The following is an 18,390-nucleotide window of genomic DNA, read 5'->3' as shown; positions in this document are numbered from 1 at the left end:
ATCTCACAAACGGAAAGCCAAAACGCCAGTGTGAAAGTAGACTTAAATGTAAGCGATTTCCAGCCACCGGTATTGGTAAAATCCATTCAAATTTATTTTTTCTCCATTAAAAGCAGTTACAAAAGATAAATACAAAACAGGCCTCACATCTCTAGAGAGATATGAGGCCTGTTTTGTATTTATCTTTTGTAACTGCTTTTAATGGAGAAAAAAATAATGGAATGGATTTTACCAATACCGGTGGCTGGAAATCGCTTACATTTATCGCTGTGGGAGTGCAGTCCTGCACCATCCATGCCCCGGAGGTCCGAGCAGAAGCTGGCGTTCGTTATTATACTTTGAAAGTAGACTTACTCTTGCATTTTTCCTTTTTCTCTTTCTTAAGCTGCCGTTCTATTTTTATTTTTTCTATTTCTCTTAGGGTCCATTCACATGTCCGTAGTGTATTGCGGAACCGCAATACACCTGGCCGGCACCCCCCATAGAACTGCCTATTCTTGTCCGCAATTGCGGACAAGAATAGGACATGTTTTATTTTTTTGGGGAGCCGCGGACCCATTGATTCTTAATAGGGCAGAACGGGATGTGAAGAGCACACTATGTGCTCTCTGCATCTGCATTTCCGGAGCACGGCCCCGTAAAAAATAGCAATTGCAGACAAGAATAGGCAGTTCTATGGGGGGTGCCGGCCAGGTGTATTGCGGATCCATAATACACCACGGACGTGTGAATGGACCCTAAGAGAAATAGACCCATTGGACCCATTTGCGGATGTGTGAATGGACCCTTAGGCTGATTTCACACGAGAATGTTCAGTTCGGTCACAGCCGCATTTCCCTGTCCAAACACTGCTCCTCTGACTCAAACTCACAGCATGAGAAAGATGGTGCTGTGAGATCCTGCCTGACCACGGTTCTGCTGTACTCGCATAATACTGTGAGCACAGTACAGTAGACCTGTGGCCAGGCAGGAACTGTGAGTTTGAGTCAGAGAAGCAGTGTTTGGTCTGAGAAATGCGGCCGTCATAAAGCATGTTTCCTGCACGAAACACACTTACTCTCTCTCACTTTCTTATTCTCTTTCTTTTCTTTCTCGCCCTCTCTCGCTCTCCGACCCTCTCCCTTCCCCACCCTCTCTCTCTCCCTTTCCCTCCCTCTCCCTTCCGCCCTATCCCTCTCCCTTCCGCTCTCTCCCTTCCGCTCTCTCCCTCTCCCTTCCGCTCTCTCCCTCTCCCTTCCGCTCTCTCCCTCTCTCTCCCTTCCGCTCTCTCCCTCTCTCTCCCTTCCGCTCTCTCCCTCTCTCTCCCTTCCGCTCTCCCCCTCTCTCTCCCTTCCGCTCTCCCCCTCTCTCTCCCTTCCGCTCTCTCCCTCTCTCTCCCTTCCGCTCTCTCCCTCTCTCTCCCTTCCGCTCCCTCCCGCTCTCTCCCTCCCGCTCTCTCCCTCCCGCTCTCTCCCTCCCGCTCTCTCCCTCCCGCTCTCTCCCTCCCGCTCTCTCCCTCCCGCTCTCTCCCTCCCGCTCTCTCCCTCCCGCTCTCTCCCTCCCGCTCTCTCCCTCCCGCTCTCTCCCTCCCGCTCTCTCCCTCCCGCTCTCTCCCTCCCGCTCTCTCCCTCCCGCTCTCTCCCTCCCGCTCTCTCCCTCCCGCTCTCTCCCTCCCGCTCTCTCCCTCCCGCTCTCTCCCTCCCGCTCTCTCCCTCCCGCTCTCTCCCTCCCGCTCTCTCCCTCCCGCTCTCTCCCTCCCGCTCTCTCCCTCCCGCTCTCTCCCTCCCGCTCTCTCCCTCCCGCTCTCTCCCTCCCGCTCTCTCCCTCCCGCTCTCTCCCTCCCGCTCTCTCCCTCCCGCTCTCTCCCTCTCTCTCCCTTCCGCTCTCTCCCTCTCTCTCCCTTCCGCTCTCTCTCCCTCTCTCTCCCTCCCGCTCTCTCCCTCTCTCTCCCTCCCGCTCTCTCCCTCTCTCTCCCTCCCGCTCTCTCCCTCTCTCTCCCTTCCGCTCTCTCCCTCCCGCTCTCTCCCTCCCGCTCTCTCCCTCCCGCTCTCTCCCTCCCGCTCTCTCCCTCCCGCTCTCTCCCTCCCAGTTTTTTTTCTATTGCTTTGTTCTTGCTCTCTCACTTATATGAACACTCACACAAGCGCACACACTCACTTGCTGTAACATTCTCTCATGTGCTTTCAATAGATTTTTATTACTTTGATACCATTAAACTCCATTTATGGGTTTCTAAAGTTAGTCTGTGTGATGCTGTTAAGATGCCAGACATATGTCATTTATTAGACGCAACGTGGACTAGCTAATAAAATGACTATTCACATAGTGTTCTTTATTTTTTTTCTATTCGATCCATGTTTTATCCCCCATTTTTTAACTTAATTTGCTAATTTGGTACAATATTTGTTGGCATGTCTTAAAATAAACAGCAAATATTCTTTACTGAAGCATCTGGCAATGGAGCGAATTATGTACCTCTGTGTGAGCCCTCATGCACACAACTCTGTGTTTCAGTCTACAAAGAACAGTTCTGCAAAATACTGATTCCTTCCGTGTGCATTCCATAATTTTTTTCGCTACCATCAATAGAACTGCTTGCATTGTGGACAAGAATAGGACATTTTCTATAACGTGCAGAATGGATCACCAGAAAATACAGATGTCTTCATGACCCCATAGTAATGAATGGATCAGTGTGCAATTTGCAAAAAATGCAGATACCACACGGATAAAAAAAATATACAGGCAGATTTACCGGGCAGGACCCTAGTGACAGCCGTGCTGATTTTTTCAACACAGGTATAGAGTAGAGTAATAAAGTAACTTCACACAGTAGGCTCAGTCTGGGAATTATTTTTATATGAGGGACGGGCAGCACATAGGACATAGCCTGTGTCCAGCCGTGGCCGTCACACCGTAGTGTAAAATATTTACGAACAGAGTGCTAAAAGCTAACATTGTAAGTTCTTTATAAGTTCTGCAACACAAATGCCATTTAAACGCTCATCATTGAGTATTCCAGTTAGTCGGATTCAAAGAGGAAATTACAACAGGGGTAAGTGCGCCTCTGTGTATTTATCACCGTAGTTGCCTGGAGATGGAATGATCATTGCACGTGAACTGCTGCTGCTGGATATTACAGGAAGAATTTTATTAGCCCTGCTGAGCATATTATAACAATCCTTTTTCCGTAGCGTTCTTCTCTGATAACTATCACAAGTGCCCCATGTTGCTTTAATTAGCAATATCAGATTATAATTTCTTCCATGCACTCAAAAAGACCCTGGATCTCAGATAGCTCCCTTCTTTTGCTATCAAATTGATCACGTTCACACTGTGTGCTACCAGAAAACTTTAACTTTCAAATGTACAGATTATTTATTCCTCTTTCATTTGATTTCAATGGGAATGCAAGGTATTGTTAACTTGTGCCCCTACCATGTGTATGCTCCAAGATAATCGTGTTGGTAGGGCGCATTCACACTGTGTATGCGCTGGGACGGTTTCATAAAGATCCACAGGCCCCCAGTTACCCAGGTCCTTTTGGCCTCCTTCAGGATAATATGCCGTAGGTTGGTATACCTATCTGTATAGAATAGCATAGTTGACTAAATAGAGGCATCCAATCTAAAGAAACTCCAAAAAAACATAGCGTTCAGTAGCAGCTGTAGTACACTGCAAACAGAGTTTAAGTGCACCCATACTAGTATGTTAAAGGGGTTTTCCATGAGCACTTAGGCTCTATTCACACGTCCGCAATTTCATTCCGCATTTTGCGGAACGGAATTGCGGACCCATTCATTCCTATGGGGCAGCACGATGTGCTGCCCGGACATGGAATTGCGGATCCGCCCTTCCGTTCAGCAAAAAAATATAACATGTCCTATTCTTGTCTGCAATTGCGGACAAGAACAGGCATATTCTATTAGTGCCGGCAATGTGCGGTCCGCAAAATGCGGAACGCACATTGACGCTTTCCGTGTTTTGCGGATCCGCAAAACACGTTGCGGACGTGTGAATGGAGCCTTAGGCCCCTTTCACACGGGGGAGATTTCTGCGTGGGTGCAATGCGTGAGGTGAACGCATTGCACCCGCTCTGAATCCGGACCCATTCATTTCTATGGGGCTGTGCACATGAGCGGTGATTTTCACGCATCACTTGTGCGTTGCGTGAAAATCGCAGCATGCTCCTCTTTGTGCGTTTTTCACGTAATGCAGGCCCCATAGAAACGAATGGTTGGTTGTGGATGCTCGCGATTTTCACGCTTGGTTGCTAGGTGACGATCGGGACCATGGTGATGAATCATGTGACGGACCATGTGATGAGCGTAGTGACGTCATCAAAGGTCCTATTCCTCACAAAAGACAGAAGAGATGCCGGCTGCGCGAACAAGTGGATTAAGGGGAGTTCAATTTATTATTTTTTTTTTTTTTAACCCCTCCAGCCCTATTTTACTATGCATTCTGTATTCAGAATGCTATTATTTTCCCTTATAACCATGTTATAAGGGAAAATAATACAATCTACACAACCTTGAACCCAAACCTGAACTTCTGTGAAGAAGTTCGGGTCTGGGTACCACATTCAGTTTTTTATCACGCGCGTGCAAAACGCATTGCACCCGCGCGATAAAAACTGAACATCGGAACGCAATCGCAATCAAAACTGTCTGCAATTGCGTACCTACTCGCACGGGTTTGCCGCAATACCATTCATTGGTCACATGGCTTAGGTGCAGCTCAGTCCCATTCAAATGAATGTGGTTGAGCTGCAGTACCAAGCACAGCTGCTAGCAAACGGACGGCCCTCCCTTGAGCTCTGTTGAGCGCCATGGTTCCTCATCCAGCTGATCAGTTGGCTTTCTGGGAGTCGGATCATTGCCGTTCTCAAATTGATGACCTATCCCAATCTCAATATGAAAAGCTGATCATTATTGATTTTTGCAAAATGGGTTAATTCTAGAAAATGATGCAGCCTTTTTACTCAAGGTCTCTGTCACCAGTTTATACTACCCTAAGATGGGGCAACATAAAAAAGGGGACATTCCCTTTAAAGGGATTCTGTCACCCCAGTTTTGGACTATTATATATAGCAGGTATGCTCAACCTGCGGCCCTGCAGGCACAACTCCCAGCATGCCCTAATAGCTCTAGGCTGTCCAGGGATGCTGTAAGTTGTAGTTTTACAACAGCTAGAGGGCCGTAAGTTGGGCATCCGTCATCTACGGTAATATATAAGCAGTACTGCAGATATTGAGTCCAGAACACTATTTTTTTAAATTTTTCCACTGCCCCCTGTTCCCCCACAGTCAGTGCCTAGATTTGAGTGCTGACCGCTGGGGAACCAGGGGATGTAGAAAAGTAAAACATAGTGATCTGGACTTATCTACAGTACTGTGCATGTGTTACTGTAGGTAGTAGTCCAAAATCGGGGAGACAGATTCCCTTTAAAGAGTTTGCAACTGTATTTGATGACTCCGTTTTAGGCCTCTTGCACACAACCATATGGCTTTTTCAGTATTTTGCTGTCCGCAAAAAAACGCATCCGCAAAAAATACGGATGACGTCTGTGTGCATTCAGTTTTTTGCGGAACAGTTGGCCCCTGATAGAACAGTACTATCCTTGTCTTTTATGCAGACTATAATAGGACAATGTTCTATATTTGAACGGAAATACGGAAACGTAAGGCATACAGAGTACCTTCCGTGTCTTTTTGCGGATCCATTGAAGTGAATGGTTTCGTATACAGAACGCAAAAAACAGAACGTAAACGGGAAAAAAAAGAGGCCTTAGAGTATTACATATTCTTGACTAGTGATGACTGGAAGACGGGAGTAGTAGCGGAGTGTGGACAAGAACTGCAGTGCGGTAATTGAGAACACTGTGATTTATCATTGATCTTTATCAGTCGCCGCGCCATAAACATTTTCAGCATGGTGGATAAAGCTGGTGGTGACACGTATCATAGTCATTGTCTAGTGTACGGCTTTTACGAAAGTGACGGCTGGGCATGGTTCCTGTTGCTCAATTTTTCGAATTAGTCACTGGTTGTTTAAAAAAATTGGGCCACATAAAGCTACTTTTTGGGTAAGCCCCCGTCGGCCTAAAGGAAAATCCACAACACATCCATGGCAAACGAGTTGCAAATGTAGCAAATTGAATTCTTTGTTGCAAGGAAATCTGCAGCCTAATGCTAGGTCTGCACTGTGATCCCATTATTCCATCGTGGCCGTGACCAGAGTCGCCGGGTAGCCCGAGCCTAAATTGACATGCTGTGGATTTAAAAATGTGAAGTTTTTGTGCGGATTTGTTGCAGATTGTGGATGAACTGCTACTGTACAGTTATGTGGATTTTCCACATGGAAGTCCCTTGCAGAAAATCCACAGCTTTTTCACCACGTGTGGCCATACTCTCGATGTAAGGCTACCTTTTCACTCACAACACTCCGTCATGGATCTGCACAGACGGATCCGTTCAGATAATACGACCGTCTGCATCTGTTCAGAATGGATCAGTTTGTATTTTCTTTAACATAACCAAGACGTTGAAAGTCAATGGAGGACAGATCCGTTTTCTATTGTGCCAGATTGTGTCATCGAAAACGGATCCGTCCCCATTGACTTACATTGTGTGTCAGGACGGATCCGTATGGCTCAGTTTCGTCAGACGGATACTAAAGCGCTGCAAGCAGCGTTTTGCTATTCGCCTCAAACGCAAAATGGAGACGGAACGGAGGCAAACTGAGGCATTCTGAGCGGATCCTTTTCCATTTAGAATGCATTAGGGCAAAACTGATCCGTTTTGGACCGCGTGTGAGAGCCCTGAACGGATCTCACTAACGGAAACCAAAACGCCAGTGTGAAAGTAGCCTTACTGATGGAGGGGTGGCGTATTCCTGCTACTGCTCTTTGTTACTAGTATTATGTTTTATGAATTAATTTTTCAGTTATTTCAAGAAGTATACCATGTATGTGAACTACTTTAGATTTTTTATGTTCTACTATTTGAGTTGACTTAGTTTGGTCACCCATGGTGGTATGTCATTGTGCTCTGCTCATGTATTGTGTGAATATTGCTGTTGACACAAGTCGTTAACTTCCAGCGAATATGTGTGTGTGATCATTTGCAATCTTAATGTTGCAGAACCCTTGGATTATTAGTAAAGAGACTGGAGAAAGGAGGTAAAGCTGAACGGGAGAATCTGTTCCACGAAAATGATTGTATCGTCAGAATTAACAATGGTGACCTCCGCAACCGAAGATTTGAACAGTAAGTGCTTCTTGTGAAACTAGCAAAAAAAAAAAAAGGACATCGACTCATAGTCCATATTCTCCATAGAGTCCTGAGCAATGAAGTGGTAATCCTGCAGTAGTCGCCTCCACCCTGACAGTGCAGAAAATGATGGATTATAACAGGCACGAATTAGACAGTCAGTTATTCTAGGTCGTTTTTTGCCATCTGTCAGCAGATTTGTACCTATGACACCGGCTGACCTGTTACATGTGCACTTGGCAGCTGAAGGCATCTGTGTTGGTCCCATGTTCATATGTGTCCGCATTGCTGAGAAAAATTATGTTTTATGATATGCAAATGAGCCTCTAGGAGCAGCGGGGGCTTTACCGTTACACCTAGAGGCTCCGCTCTCTGTGCAGCTGCCGCACCCTCTCCACTTTGATTGACAGGACTAGACAGTGATGATGTTTTTACTGCCTGGTCCTGTCAATCAAAGTGGAGAGGATGCGGTAGTTGCAGAGAGAGCAGAGCCTCTAGGTGTAACGGCAACGCCCGTTGCTCCTAGAGGCTCATTTGCATATATTAAAACATCATTTTTCTCAGCAATGCGAGCACATATGAACATAGGACCAACATAGATGTCTTCAGCTGCCAAGTGCACATGTAACAGGTCAGCTAGTGTCATAGGTACAAATCTGCTGATAGATGCCCTTTAACCAAGGAAACAGCTTGTTGCTGTCAGAACATGTGTGGTCCCACATGCTGAAGACCATTTCCTGTGAGGCGTCTTCCATGTCTGTTACGAAGGACGGATCTTTCCTGACAACAGACAGAAGTGATTAGGAAGAAGTGATGCCCCTAGTGGCCATGACTTTACAGCTGCTTTTTAAGGTGGATGCAGGCAGATTTTTTAAATGAAGTGATAAAGAAATTTGCCATTTACACCATTCTTTATGAAAATAAACAGAAATTGTGTGACCGTACAGGGAGTCTTTAAAGACCGCATAACACACAACCGCTGGCTTACAGAAGTGATGCTTGCTGATGACACACAGGACATCACTCATACTGCACATGGCATACTTCAAGCGCTTTAGTGCTTTTTTCCCTTTTTTTTTCTCTTCTTTTGGCACTTGGAAACAATGACACAAGTTGTGCGATGAGTCAACACTTGTGGTTAATAAATGTAGCTCTGCGTCTTAAGATCAATATCCCTTTATTAGGAACCACAAATCTTATTTGCACATGGTTATTATCAATTAGATTACAGCAAATGCCTACATAGAGCTCAGGGCGTGAGCCGTCTCTGATGTGAATTAATACCAGCCGTTCTTTTTATAGAGTACTGTAGCAGCAGAAAACTATTTTTATTACTTCATTAAGCCATTGAGTTTTTCTAAATAATCAGGCAGATTGCTCGGGGTCAGAGCAATAGGTTATGGAAAGTGTGAGGAGTTCAGCTTCTCTGTACGTTTGTCCTATGCACAGGTCTTTAACCACCACTAGGGGAAGCTCCTACAGCCGTCATAAGCTTCCCTATGTCATAAACTGTGACCACCATAGAGAAAGGAAAGTGAAAAAAATTCACCAGCATGGAACATTTGACATGGTGTTCAAGGTGGACCAACCCTTTAAAACGAATGACCTGTCTTCAGGATAGGCCATCACTGTGTAGCACCCTGCATCCCTGCCGATCAACCCGTGCTGGAAACTACACAGCTGTGTCCATTGTGCAGTAGTCACATGAAAAATGTTCTACAATTGCATGCAGTTAAAAATTTAGTATAGCCAGTGCACCTGAGTTATTCAATAAAATCTATCTGTATAGCGCCACCTACTGTTTACTTTTTTCAGTTTTTCTGTCCATCTTTCTGAGGTGGACGCACATGCTCAGTTCCATTCTTTCTATTGCCACTTTATTGAGCAGACAGGATACCCTCTGAGAAAGGACACCCCGTCCCCAGAGCTGTGATGGGTAGATTGCTGCAGCAGACAGGATACGTCCTCTGAGCTGCCAGCATAAATAAATGTAGCAGAGCAATTGGAGCCTTGAATGGGGAGGTCTCTGGATCTATGTGATGCACATGGCTGGTTCTAGCTCTGCTAGAAAGGTATTGTCATGTACTATATGATATCTGTGTTTTACAGTAATCATGACATAACCCCTTTATTCTTGATGTCGTTAAAGCCTATGTACACCTTTGGGGACAATTATTTTTATTATTGCATTCTACTCGTTTTGAGCTACAAATCATTTTTTCAATTGGTCTTTGTTAAAAATATGGAATATTTTTTTTTCTGTACAGAGCTGAGATGCTGTAGAAGAAGCCTCTGAATTCTCTCTCTTTTCTGTCAGTTGGGGAGCTGACGGCTCCTTATATCTGCTCTCTAACATTATAACACTCTCACTATAGCTCAGTTCTTATCTTACTGATAAGAATGTGGCTTAAATAAGTGTGTTTGACCTCTCAGTAGTTTATAGATAAACTTTATCAGATGACTGGCACAAAGTGAAAGTACCAGTCACACAGCTAGAAAAACAGTTAACTCTTTGTGACAGAACGGCTCAATATTTTTAGTAAAAGCCAGTTGAAATTATGATTTTTAGCTAAAAATGAGTAAAATGCAATAATATAAACAAAAAATTGCCTCCAAAGGTGTTCATAGCCTTTAAAGTGAATGAATGGTTAATCACTAACTCATTTTAGCAGTCATTCTGAGATGGCTTACACATGGGTGTGTGGTCTGGGTTTAAGAATTTTAATCTGTAAGGATGGGCTTTCCAATGGGTGGTCATCAAGTATATTTTAGGTTTCTCATGTCTTTTAGGTTTCTCAGGTCTTTCCAAACTCTTGGCTAATATAGTTTTAACTTCTATAATGACTTTCATCCAACCTCAGTCCTATCAGTACGCCTTTTTGTTGATTTACTTTCCAGATTCAAGCCATGACCTCTTGTTCTAGTTCTTCTGAAATGGTTCCCTCCTAAACCCTGCTGCTTCTTTTGATGTATTTGACATGTTAGTTAATATTTCATCTACAGATCCTGGGAATTACAGGCTGTTGCTGTAGTGCCTCTGGCTTGCTGAAGTTTTTGGAGTTCTCCAATATATAGGTTGTCAGTTGCATGTTAGATCTTTCAACTAAGGCTACTTTCACACTAGCCTTCTTTTGCGGATCCGTCATGGATCTGAAAAAGCTTCCGTTACAATAATAAAACCGCATGCATCCGCCATGAACCGATCCGGTTCTATTATGTCTTATATAGCCAAGATTGATCCGTCATGAACCCTATTGAAAGTCAATGGGGGACGGATCCATTTTCTAGTGTGTCAGAGAAAACGGATCCATCGGCTTTGACTTACATTGTGTGTCAGGACGGATCTGTCTTGCTCCGCATCCCAGGACGGACAGAAAAACGCTGTAGGCAGTGTTTTGGTGTCCGCGTCCAGAGCGAAATGGTGACTGAACTGAGGCATTCTGAATGCATTAGAGCAAAATTGATCCGGAAAACGGAAAGCCAAAATGCCAGTGTGAAAGTAGACTAAGAAGATATACAGACTGACTAGAAAGTAGGAGAAGTGACTGCAAAAGTCTAAGCATGGACTTAAAGTAGATACTTCAGTAAGTTTAAGGTATCCTCCACAGGACACATTGATAAAAACTAGCTCACAAAACAAAAAAACAAAAAAACTGCCTATCGGCAATGTGTGGTGCCACTTTTGAAGTTCTGTCTTAACTCTCAAATGTAGTATCTATCGTACTTTTTATGATTTTCTTTTTATTAACTTTTTGGTGCAATAGTAAAGTAGGGTTTAGGTATAGTGAGGGGTTTTGAGTGGTGGAAATAGTTTTAATGAATGGCCTGAGGCCGGAATCCATATTGATGGCAACTACATAAGTGAAATGAATGGGACTGGCTGTCTCCAGTGTTGGGGAATATGTGGGGAATGTGAAATGATGTTCCCATCCTTTCTGTAAAATTATGAGCTCTTGCTGCTGCAGACATCTGTGGAACTCTTGACCAGGCCCGAAAGAAGCCTAACATCTGGTAACTTCTGCTCCAGTACAGGCAACACATTAAGGGTGCATTCACACGACCGTAAGTGTTTTGCGGTCCGCAAATTGCTGCACATGGCCGGCGCTAAATAGAGAATGCCTACAAGAATAGGACATACTCCATATTTTTTGCTGGGCCGCGGAACGGAACAACGGATGCGGACAGCACACGGTGTGATGTCTGCATTTTTTGCGGCCCCATTGAAATGAATGGGTCCGCACCCGTTCCGCAAAATTGCGGAATTGATGTGGATCCATTTATACGGTTGTGTGAATGCACCCTTGGGGTGCCCCTTTGGTGCAGCTTTTTGATGTGGTCAAGAGTGGAATTTTATGTTTGGGAAATCATTTATGAAAAATACAAATTCACTCTTTTTCTTTAAATCCACACCTTAGTTTTTGTTTAAAAAAAAAAAAAAAGGCATACAAAAACATCATAAAATTGTCACGTGTGAAGGCACCCTTTTATCGCTTTACAGACATTATCATCACTCGTCCCCAGTGGGGCTCACAATCGAAGTTCCCTATCAGTATGTCTTTAGAGTGTGGGAGGAAACCATGGGGAGAACATACAGACTCCATGCAGATGTTGTCCTTTGTCAGATTTGAATCCAGGACCCCAGCGCTGCATTTTCCAGTGCTAACCACTGAGCCAGGTTTCTCGTTTCGATGTGTATCCTTATGTCCGTATCGGTTTTTGTACAGCCTACATATGATAATTAATTGGGACTGATGCACTAACAAGCAGTTGTAAAGTCTTTTTAAGCCCCCGCCCCAAATAGTTTTCCCGCTCCATGGTGGCACAAGGCAGCCCATTTTTGCATAATTAAAAACTATAATCAAGTTCATAACAATTTCTAGTTTACCAATTATGATTGCTAATCTTATCTCCTTTATCCAGAGCTCAGCATATGTTCCGTCAAGCCATGCGCTCTCCCATGATCTGGTTTCATGTGGTGCCAGCAGTTAACAAAGAACCATATGAACAACTATCCCAAAGCGAGAACAACAGCTACTATTCCACCCAACATGTGCCCGATCCATACATTGAGAATAGGAATTTCCACAGCCCTGGTCCCGAGCAGACACTACAGAGAATACCCCGTCAAGCAAACCAGACAGAGCCTTTGGACTCTTACCCACATCTACCTCATAGTATCAGTACAGCAGGAAAACCACCAACCGGCCTAACGCCATCACCGCAGCGAGGTGTCAGCTCTCCAACCAGCGCTTATGGTACCAAAAAAGGAAAAAAGCTATACATACAGCTGAAAAAAGGTAAGATATACAGATTGTTGGCTAAACTGAACTTTTGGTTTATTATATTTTTGTGTTGTTGCATTAAAAGGGTTCTCTAGACTTCAGAACAGGTCATTAGTAACAGATCGGTGGAGGTCTGGCACCTGTGTGGGCGCTTCCAGAGACTTGCAGTATATGGAGCAGAAGCAGGATACTCTGTGCACTGTGTAGTCTCTGGCATCGGCATCTTGAAACTCAGCTCTCATTGAAGCTGCAGTACCCCTGCACAGCCACTACACAGTGTATGGAGCTGTCTGCCTACAACTGCATATATTGTCCATTAGGGCTGCAGCTATCGATTATTTTGGTAATCAAGTATTCTACCAATTAATCCAACGATTACTCGAGTACTCTACTAAGAAAAAATTAAAAGAACGTTTTCTAATAAGTCATCAGCTCCCACCCAGTGCCATCAGCTCCCACCCTGTGCCACCAGTTCCCCCTCTAATGCCCGCAGTTCCCCCTTCAATGCCACCAGCTCCTCCCCCAGTGCCACCAGCCGCAGCGCCAGTGAACTAAAATACTTACCTTTCCTGAAGGGGCGCTGACAACACTCCATTCTCTTCTTCACGCGCTGCACTGGGACCTGACGTCACACATCGTCCATTCATAGTGCACGCTTACGTGCACTACATCCTGACTATGTGTGTACGTCAGGATCCAGTGCAGTGCTGGCCAGCGGGTGACCACGGAGCGTGAGTAATAGCAAGCTTCACTCACGCTCCGTGGTCACATGGCACAAACAAATCCTCGATGAAAAAAATTTGCATTGAGGATTTTTATGTGTCGAGTTACTCGATTCATTTGAGTAATCGTTTCAGTCCTACTGCACATTACCTGGTGTCGTGGCAGCTGAAAACAGCTGGTCGGTGGGGTTATCTGGTATCTGACCCCCACAGATCTGATACTGATGACCTATCCAGAGGATGTCGCCAATATTTTTACACTGGACAACCTCTTTAAACCTTGTCCTTAATAAAGAGCAGCTCCATTACAAATGTAAAGTGCTGGCAATGTCTGATTTCAATATTAATGTAATCTGAAAGGATCATAATGTATCAGTTCTTTTCTTTGTCACTAATTGCTTATTATATTGTTTCTACACTAATGGAATATAATTGATCGTAGCCCATTCCAACTTCTCAGCTGTTCTTTCGGGGGATACCAATATGAACCTATAAGCACCTTCGAGAAGATAGTGCAGGTCAGCTTTAAAGGTTACCTATCTTTTACAAACTTCTGAAACGTCAGAATTTTTTATTGGTTGAGTGTCTGGTTACTGAGACCTCTACAAATCGCTAAGACAAGGGGATATGTCAGAAATTTTAATCGTGGGGGTGCGGCTGCTAAGACCACCACTGATTGCTAAAATGAGGGGACAGAAACACTCCACTGAATGCTGTGCCCCTTTATTTCTGTTTGGTTCTGCTCTCTGAGCAAGTCTTGAATGGACTTATAGAAAGTCCATAGAATTTGTATGAAACCATGCACCATTCAGGTTACTCTTCCCGGAGAACCAAGAAGAGTCAAAAAGAAATGAAGGGGCACAGCGCTCAGGTGAGTTTTTCTGTCCTCCTGTTTTAGTAATCTGCAGGAGTCTCAGCACCTATACCCCCAAAGATCAAAACCTTTAATGTGTCAGAAGATTGTGAAAATGATACGGTAGATACCCTTTAAGATTAAAACCCACCGATTGACCATCTTTTTACCATGGAGTACACTTCCAGGCACCACAAAAGAGACTTCACTTTGTGGTAGGTAAAGCGTTCCATATTGTGGTCAGAATTAGTTGACTGCATTGGTGCTCTAATGATGAGCCTATTTAAAGGCTATGGACCGCTTTAGGATATGTTCTTTTATTTTTGTAGTAATGCTACATTTTCAACAATGTGTTTTCTGTAAATGGTTGGTTCTCATTGAATGCTTGATATGTAGCCCTTATCTTTTCTTTCCAATTTGATCATAATTTAGGTTAAATGAGCTGTCATGAAAGTATACATAAGGTTACAGGTGAAACAATAAGGGCATTTCTGCCTCCAAATCAGCTCAGTCTTAAAACAGCCTTCCATTTATTGGTTAAAAAAGTGTAAAAAAAAAACACACAAAAAAAGTTAAGTTTTTTTTTTGCACAGAAAAACACATGGATACCGCACTGATTTTATAAGCTTGTTTTTCTAAATTAGTAATGTGGACTGCCCTTAAAGCAGCTTTCCGATGAAATTCAGTGAGATGGAGAAGTAACAGTCTGCAAATGCAGTGAAACTGAAGACTGTAGAAGACAAACTGTTGAAATGTTTTTATAAAGCCTAATTGGAAAAATTATATTTAGCCCCTGCTAAGTAGAATGCAGTGATTATTTTTTTTTTAAATGCTTGAAAAGGGTCCATAGCTAAAGCTAAAATCATTTTCTGTCTTCGAGGGAACTCATGACCAGGTCCAAGGAATCCTTCTTAAAGAAAATACTACTTTAACCACTGACTCCTGTGTGGCACCTAAAGTATTACCGCAGCTCTTAGTTCCAGATTTTTACAGGCAGAACTATTGAGTTTTTGCAGAATCATTTTGTTAATATTCCTATGGATAATATCTCCTGTCCTTACAAGAGGCAGAAAATGCAATTTCTTAAGTTTTATAAGCAGATTAAGGTAAATGTATGGACCGAATGAGGAGTTAGCTGTATGCTGTAAGACTTTAAATGTCCTAAAAAATGTTATTGTAGACGGATATGTTAGCGATGAGCAGAAATCTGCTGATATTTTCTTTAATAAAAGCCTTTCTAAACGGTTCACATTTAATGCACTTTTCCAAAAGACTGTAAAACTCAGCAAATCTCAACTTTCAATGAGTCAGATGTTTTATGGATTGCATCAACTCCTCCATGATGAATGATGGAAAAGCTAAGACTGTTTGGCTTAAGGGCTGAGATAGGAGAGATCGTGGAGGTGACATGACAGCCGGTTGGCGGTATAGACATATTTTATTGTTGACACTTTCATATTGTTCTCTGTCAGTCTCATTATCTCTTTTGATTTAATCTCGTTGCTCAGACCAGAATTTGAAGGCATTAATTGATTGACTATTTAAATGTTGTGGGAAAACTAATTTCATCCCGAGGAAAATATAAATGCCGGCCATCTCTCTGGGAATATTTTTATGTCCGCCCTCAAGATATGATGGAGTCAGACTTTTTTGAGCATCAAATGCTTTTTATGATCCATAACCGTGTCTATTACATCCGCGTTAGACATACAGTAATTGAATGTTTCCAAGTAGATTAGCAGTGTAATGGAGGCTGCTCTCATAGATAATTGTCTCTAATTTTAATTACAGAAATAATTATCTATGTCATTGAGAAATCTACAGCTGGATGCATGTTTGTACGTGATCCATCGATAAATTGTGATGTGTCTTTTTTGTGAACTGTGTACAAATTTGTGTACACCTTCATGGCCTTCGTGCAGTATTTGTCTATTTTATGGGCCTATAGCTACCAATTAGTTTATGTGGGTCCATTGATGGTATCATTGTGCGTGTGCAGGTTAAGGCCTCATGCACACGAACGTATGTATTTTGCAGTCCGCAAAAAATACGGATGACGTCTGTGTGCATTCCGTATTTTGCGTAACGGAACAGCTGGCCCCTAATAGAACAGTACTATCCTTGTCCGCAATGCGGACAATAATAGGACATGTTCTATTGTTTTTGCGGAAAGGAAATACGGACATGCGGAAACGGAATGCACACAAAGTAACTTCAGTTTTTTTTTGGCGGACCCATTGAAATGAATGGTTCCGTATATGGTCCTCAAATTTTTTTTTTTATGGACACGAAAGAAAATACGTTTGTGTGCATGAGTCCTAACGCTGGGTTCACATCTGCGTTTGTAAACTACAGCAGTCTGTTCCAACGGAGGAACGGACTGCCACAGCCAGATACCACCATGTACCGCCGCATCCCTATTCACTGTAATGGGATCCGGCCACTTTCCGACATGTATGCCGGCTTTCGGCCAGACAGAAAAAAGCTGCTTGTAGTATTTTTTTTTTGTCTGGCTGAAAGCCGGCATGTAAGCTGGATACAATAAATTCCGGCAGTCTATTCCTCCGCTGGAACGCACTGCCAGAATTTAAAGTGCAGATGTGAACCCAGCCTAAAAGTCAAATCTGTATGGTGTATCCAACATTGGACTTATCGAAACCTAGGGGCATATGATGGGTTCAGTGCAATGGTTTCTTATTTATAGGGCTTATCCAAGGCTTAGATCAGCAATATCTATCTTCAGGATAGGTCATCAATAACTGATTGGTGGAGATATAACTCCCGAGACCCCTGCCAATCAGTCATTTGAAGGGGCCTCTCATGTCACTTGGCCTATCGTCAGCTTAGTCCCATTCAAGTGGGATGCAATATCAAGCACAGCCGCTATACAATGTTCGGCACTGTGCTTGGTATACTATCAACAGGCTGCAGCACTTGCATGAGTGCCATGGCCCCCTCAAAAAGCTGATTGGCTGGGTTTGCCGGGAGTCAGACTCCCCATGGATCTGATAATGAGGACCTATCCAGGGCATAGGTCATCGGTGTTTAGGTTCTGGACATCCCCTTGAAGCAAAATGACTATGGCTTGTCTCACATGGTTGCAGTGCGCCCATATTTTAGATCTCTGTTATGGCTGCATATACACAGTTCTTCCAGATGTAAATCACTATAGGTTTCTCCATGGATGGGCTGGGTATTGCAGCTGTAGTATGGGCTTGCCTAACAGACGTTGCAAAATAAGGCTATGTACAGATCTGCACTCTGTCATAGGAGCAGAGAAACAAAAATGTTGGCAGTGTCAAATCGGTCACATGAAGGGCAGCAATGGAGTCTGACAGGCCCCAATAACTTACATGTAATTAAAAATGTAGTATAACCATTATGTAGTATAATGCAGGCATGCAGTGTGAAGGACCGCCCCTCTGTCTTCCGAGCCGGAGACAGACAAGCCATAGCAACCGTCTTTTAAGGGAGCAGCGGAAAGGGGCAGGAGACATTAATGAAAGCTGTTATTATAAGGTAATTACAGATCTGTTGGCAATCATTGACAGACTAACTCAGGTATACATGGCTAGCTCTAATAAACTTATGACAGTTATCCTTTAAATTTTCATCTGCCACCAGCCATATGTTGTGTTAGAAGCAGAACAATGAATGGGGAGATCTCTGGACCCATGTGAGGTGCAGGGCTGGTTCTAGCTTTGTTAGAAAGGTATGGTCATGCACTAAAGGTCTGATTTTCATTTTTTTACATCAATGATGGCATAACCCCTTTAAAGGGAGTCTGTCACCACATTTGAGCCTATTAGACAGATCCAATAGTGTTATATGTGCCACCCAGAAGTTTAAAATGGTACCTTTGTTGCATATACCGGAGTCTTGTTTCAGCCAAAAATGAACTTTGTAGGTTCTGTAAATGCGCCCTCTCAAGTGCCCAGGGCGGCGTCTCAATCTTCCGAGCCCAAGACTGGACCTCCCCAACGGCTCATAACCCCGCCCTCCGTGTGCCTCTGCCCGCCCGTTTACGCTCCTCCTCTCTCCTGCGGCGCAGTGGAAAAGGAGAGAGGAGGAGCGTAAACGGGCGGGCAGAGGCACACGGAGGGCGGGGTTATGAGCCGTTGGGGAGGTCCGGTCTTCGGCTCGGAAGATTGAGACGCCGCCCTGGGCACTTGAGAGGGCGCATTTACAGAACCTACAAAGTTCATTTTTGGCTGAAACAAGACTCCGGTATATGCAACAAAGGTACCGTTTTAAACTTCTGGGTGGCACATATAACGCTAT

At 43.8% G+C, this 18,390-nt stretch overlaps 1 protein-coding gene across 11 annotated transcripts in view; it reads left to right on the top strand.

Moving 5' to 3' along the window:
* The window catches only part of PARD3 (par-3 family cell polarity regulator), a 600,009-nt gene that overhangs the window by 278,519 nt on the left and 303,100 nt on the right, over positions 1–18,390 (top strand). For all 11 annotated transcript variants that reach the window (XM_040434287.1, XM_040434289.1, XM_040434286.1 and 8 more), the window contains 2 exons: positions 7,124–7,249; positions 12,173–12,549. In XM_040434287.1, coding sequence (XP_040290221.1) covers positions 7,124–7,249; positions 12,173–12,549 — 503 coding nt within the window. The remainder of the gene's footprint in view (positions 1–7,123; positions 7,250–12,172; positions 12,550–18,390) is intronic.

This window comes from Bufo bufo, chromosome 5 (genome assembly GCF_905171765.1).
Source record: "Bufo bufo chromosome 5, aBufBuf1.1, whole genome shotgun sequence".
Lineage (NCBI taxonomy): Eukaryota > Metazoa > Chordata > Amphibia > Anura > Bufonidae > Bufo > Bufo bufo.
The sequence above is the reverse complement of the archived record's forward strand: the minus strand, read 5'-3'. Positions and strand labels throughout refer to the sequence as shown.